At 50.0% G+C, this 5,125-nt stretch overlaps 1 protein-coding gene across 8 annotated transcripts; it reads right to left on the reverse strand.

Annotated features, from left to right (window-relative positions):
• Positions 1–230: 230 nt before the first annotated feature.
• LOC148222879 (uncharacterized) lies at positions 231–3,639 on the reverse strand. Of its 8 annotated transcripts, none has more exons than XM_088170297.1 (4): positions 3,413–3,639; positions 3,007–3,148; positions 2,748–2,876; positions 231–2,062 (listed from the first exon to the last, which is right to left on the reverse strand). In XM_088170297.1, exon 4 carries the CDS (start codon positions 1,957–1,959, stop codon positions 823–825), a length of 1,137 nt encoding a protein of 378 aa, XP_088026423.1. In that variant the 5' UTR covers positions 1,960–2,062; positions 2,748–2,876; positions 3,007–3,148; positions 3,413–3,639; the 3' UTR covers positions 231–822. The 8 variants fall into 8 exon arrangements, with proteins under 8 accessions (XP_088026423.1, XP_088026426.1, XP_088026430.1 ...); XM_088170300.1 differs by having other exon boundaries at positions 2,735–2,876; XM_088170304.1 differs by having other exon boundaries at positions 2,735–2,873; positions 3,318–3,592.
• Between the last annotated feature and the right edge of the window lie 1,486 nt (positions 3,640–5,125).

A 5,125-nucleotide genomic window follows, 5' to 3' on the forward strand; every position in this document is an offset into this window, starting at 1 on the left:
GCCTAAATTTGGTCTTTTGCTCTTTAAATTTTGTGTCCTCAAACATTTCCTTCCACAATACTCAGCTGGTTAGATTTAGTGTCTATGGTTCCATCAGAGACACAAATGTCACCCCAAGAGCTTGCACCACCATAGACAAAATAAAGCTTTCCCCATTATTAACAGACATTCAATCTATCACTCAAAATGCATAAAGTATTGGTACTCCCTCAGATAGAAACATTCTGAAATACAGCTGGTAACTGTTGTGTTTATTAAGGAACTGGTTTAAGTAAGTGGAGTTTGTTTTTTAAATAACCAACATGATACTTCCCCTTCCAAATAAAAAGAAATGCAACAGAAAGAAAAACTCAGCAGAATACAAGGAAAGAAGGGATAGAGGGACAACTCTGGACTGTTCTAACTTAGCAAGTTAAGGGATCTCCAAACCCAGTGTCAAAGAGCCATGACACTCAAGAGGGCAGGGTTGATTTATCCAGTGAACTCTCACAGCCTCTGTTTGCACATCCTGCATAAAGCTCAAGCGGATGCATCACCAGTCCAGCAGAGACAGTGCAAGCACATGTGAGTGGTTTCAGTCTCCTCAAGTCTCCCATTTCATTACTCAAGGGTAATTAGGTTATTTTCTCATACAAAGCAGTTTAATGCCAAGCAGTGCAATCCTTCCCAGTACAAGTTCCAGAGCTCCCTGTGATGCAGCATTCCCTGTCAGACACTGCTGGGCAGTGGGTCTGGACTGGGCAGAGCACACACCACGGAGTGCTTTCCCAGCCTGACTGAGCAGATCTCATTCAGATACAAAGCAACAACAGAGACCTCAAATTAAGGCTTGTCCAACTTGTGTGTGCGCTCGTGCCTCCGTAGGGTCCCTGACTCGGTGAAGGAATGCCCACAGAAATTACAGGAGTAGGGCTTCTCTCCGGTGTGGATGCGGTGATGGCGCTGGAGCGATGCCAGCCGGGTGAACGTCCCTCCGCACTCCTCACAATAGAAGGGCCGTGCCCCAGAGTGAGTCTGCTGGTGTCTCTTGAGCCTGAGCAGCTGCACAAACGCCATGCCACACTCCTGACACTTGTAGGGCTTGTCCTCCCGGTGGATCACCTTGTGCTTGGACAGCAGGTTGGGCTTATCAAAGCCTTTGCCGCACGTCGGGCAGGCGTAAGGTTTGAAGTCGTCTTCCTGAGACTTTGCCTTTCCAGGACAAGCCTGGTCTGGGCACTCAGCATTGCGCTGGCTGCGGTGCACCACAGACCAGGGGTTCCTGGCCATGCCGTTGGCCAGGATCACCATGGAGCGCTCGATCTTGTGCACGTTGCGCAGGTGCCTCCAGACGTCGGCCGTGCGGATGAAGCCCTTGTCGCACTCGGGGCACTTGTGCGGCCTCTCGCTGGAATGGATGAGCTTGTGCATGCGCAGGTTGGCGGCGCGCGAGAAGGCTTTGGCGCAGATGGGACAGCGGTAAGAGTTTTCCAGCAGGTGAGCTCGCCGGTGCTCCTGCAGCTCGCTCACGCCGCGGAAAGAGGAGCCACACTTCTTGCATGGATAGGGCAGAGCTTCCTCGGGGACAGGCTCCAGGTTCTCACCAAACGCATCCCCAAGAGCGGTGCTTCCGTCGTCCCCACGGAGTTTCGTTTTCATCTGTGGTTTCCTGGGGCGCTCAGAGGAACGGTGATCTAAATGCTCGTCTTCACTCTGCAGGGGGAAGCTGGTGCTGGAGGGGGCAAACTCCCCAGCTGGACTCTCACCTGGTTTCTGGCAGTAGGTGTCACAGGTTTCTTTGTCTCCACACTGCTCCTGCTTTCCTGCAGGTCTAGCAGAGTTTCCAGGAGGGCTGCAGGAGTAATCCCTGTCCACCTCCTTCTGCAGGCTACAGCTTTGGCCCACCTGCTTCATGGCTTTTCTGGGATAATTTGAATGCTTCCCCCCTGTGTCACAAATGTTATTGTCACTCACATCCATCCTCTGAGGCAAACGCTGTGTTCATCTGCAGTTCATCATCACCCAGAACTTTGTGTCCTTCATGGTAAGTCCATCTCATTCTCAGCTCTTTTGACAGTTCGCCCTAGAAAATAAAGCACCTGTTTCATTAGTGATTCTTCTGATATTATAAATTTAGAGCAGTGAAGGTATTTTTCTGACTCAGAATGGGACAGACAATAGATAAGCAGTAGGAGAAACAGAATCATCTACTATTAGATATGTAGACAATATACATTCAGCACACAAAACACAGACTATGTTACATGAAGTTAAATATTCTATGATCAGTCAGCCTTCACTACCAAATATAAATTGATAATTCTGATTTTAAATTTTCCTAAAGATGAGAAATCACAGAATCCCAGAATGGTCTGGATTGGCAGGGAGCTTAAAGACCATCTCATTCCAACCCCCTGCCTTCCACTAGACCAGATTGCTTCAAGCCCCATCCAGCCAGGCCTTGGACACTTCTAGGGATGCAGCAGACACAGCTTCTCTGGGCAACCTGTGCCACGTCTTCACCACCTTCACAGTAAAGATTTTCTTCCTAATAACTAATCTAAAGCTCTCCTCTTTTAGTTTAAAAATGTTCCCCTTTGTCCTATTACTCTATGTGTAAAATGTTGCTCTCCTTTTCTGTAAAATCCATTCAAGTACTGGGAGGTGGGATAAGACATCTCTGAATATAATCATACTTATAAATGGACATTATATGTAAAAACATAAATATTTCTGTATTTCCACATGTACATACATGTAAAACTTGCCTATTTAACTTCGGCAGGCTTATCAAGTGCAGTTATCAAGGCAGTACAGTGATGTACATAAAGTGAAAGCTCTTATTCACATTCCAGAAAGGCTGGCTCCATCAGCCACACAAGCCACGCTTTCTTCTGCTGGAGACATGGAAAACAATCTGGATTAGTCCTCATTAGTCACTGCCTGGAACAGCGTGGCTCGACTCACCCCCAATTACAGCCATTCCCGACAATTTAACAAGGAGCTGGTACCGGGAGTATTCCTCACCTCCAGCCCTCCAGCTGAGCTGCCAATGCCTTTGGGGAGGAAAAACTTTCCCAGGGATGCTGGCGCTGCTTGGCTTAAGAGAACTCCATAACCAGGGCTACCTATTTCCTGCATCAGCGGGATGTGGAAACCACGGCGTGGGCTGAAAAATAATAATAACAACAACAAACACATACACATACATATATATTTATATCTATTTTAAAAGAAGAGATTTTTTTTTTTATTCCGGGTAGCATGACGAGCCCCCCCCTCCCTCCCTCCCCAAGTTTTCCCCTCTGCGGTGCCCGTTCCTTGTTCCCCCGCCCTACCTGGGCGCTGCGGGTCCCCCGCGCATCCCCCGCGCATCCCCCGCGCATCCTCTGTGCATCCCCCGTGCATCCCCCGCGCATCCTCTGTGCATCACCCGCGCATCCTCCGCGCATCCTCTGTGCATCCCCCGCGCATCACCCGCGCATCCCCCGTGCATCCGCTGTGTATCCCCCGCATCCCCCGCGCATCCCCCGCGCCGGCGCGGAGCCCGCGGCAGCGGCACCGGCGCACTGGCGGCTCGGCAGGGCTGGAGCGCCGGCAGCGGGGCGGGACTGGACACCGCGTCCCCTTCCCGGTCACTGCATCCCTTCCCAGGCCACCGCTCCCCGCCCCGTTCCAACCCCGCGGCACGGCCGGGCAGATCCCGGTGCTCCAGGAGTCTGTTCATGGAATCGTGGAATGGGATGGCTTGGAAGGGACCTCGAATGTCGCCTCGTTCCAGCCCCCTGCCGTGGGCAAGGACACCTTCCTCTAGACCAAGGTGCTCCGAGCCCCATCCATCCTGGCCTTGGACGCTTCCAGGGATCCAGGGGCAGCCACAGCTTCTCTGGGCACCCTGTGCCAGGGCCTCCCCACCCTCATAGTGAAAAAAATTCTCCCGATATCTAATCTAAACCTACTCTCTTTTAATATGAACCCATTCTCCCTTGTCCCATCACACCAGCTCTTGCAAATAGTCTTGCCCATCTTTCTTGTAGACTCCCTTCAGGTACTGCAAGGCCACCCTTAGGTCACCCCAAAGCCTTGTCTTCTCCAAGATGAACAATCTCAGTTCTCGTGGCCTTTCCTCATAGCACAGCTGTTCCATCCCTCTGATTTCCTGGGTGCTCTCCTCTGGACTCACCCCAGGTCAGTGCCCTTTCTGTGCAATTCATGGAGTGTCCCCTTTGCCCCCCACTATGGCAATAGCTGTGCATCCATCTTCCTGCAGGAGTGTGGCAGGAATTGATTCCCTTTCAGGCCCTTCCTTGTCAGAAGAAATGGTCTCTGCCCATCAGGAGGGATCAATCCACCTCCCAGGATTGTGTCCCACATCCTACTAGAATAACTCTTCACACCCAAAAGGGCATTCAGCATCTTCAGCAACGCCTCACCAGGGCCTTTGACAGTGGCACCAGTTCCTTGAGAAGTCCTTTGCCCAACACACCCAAGGATGCCACCTGCCTTTGCCAAAGCCACAGCAGGATCATGGTCCACAGTTGAAACCAGTCTCCAACATCTCTGTGTAATCTCACAGAGATTGCTCCAGCTTTACACCCAGATCTGGGAAGCTTTGCACTGCCTTTTCCTAGCAAAACTCCTCCAGCTTTGGGAAATGGACTCCACAATTAGCAGCAAATACAGAACTGAAATGACAAATGAACAAGAGTGTACATAGCCAGCATGCAAATATGGCATAGAAGAATGCTCCAAGCTCTGTATTATTTTTGTGATTGCACAGATCTTGCTAAAAATAGACATGAAGCCAGAAACTGCTCTGCTAGGAGTTGAGGGTGAGGAAAAGAAATGTACCTACTCCTTCCACACGGAAAAGCAAGTTCCTTCTGAGAGTAGAGTAAGTGGCAATTCAGTTCAGATGAGGCACTTCAAAAATAAGTTTTCAACAATCCTTTAATAACAGTCCTTGAATCCATGAGGAGCCCACACTCTGCTTGGAATGGCAAACCTTGCAGGGGAAGAACTGTCATTCCAACTTTCCCAAACTAGGAAAAAAACCAAAACAACTCAGATGATTTCAGTTATTTTTACTGTATTTTTTTCCCCAGAATTTAAATGCTTAGATTTTTCTTACTTAGCTGGACAGAGT

The sequence above is a fragment of the Sturnus vulgaris genome, chromosome 9, assembly GCF_052056855.1.
Source record: "Sturnus vulgaris isolate bStuVul1 chromosome 9, bStuVul1.hap1, whole genome shotgun sequence".
NCBI classification, from domain to species: domain Eukaryota; kingdom Metazoa; phylum Chordata; class Aves; order Passeriformes; family Sturnidae; genus Sturnus; species Sturnus vulgaris.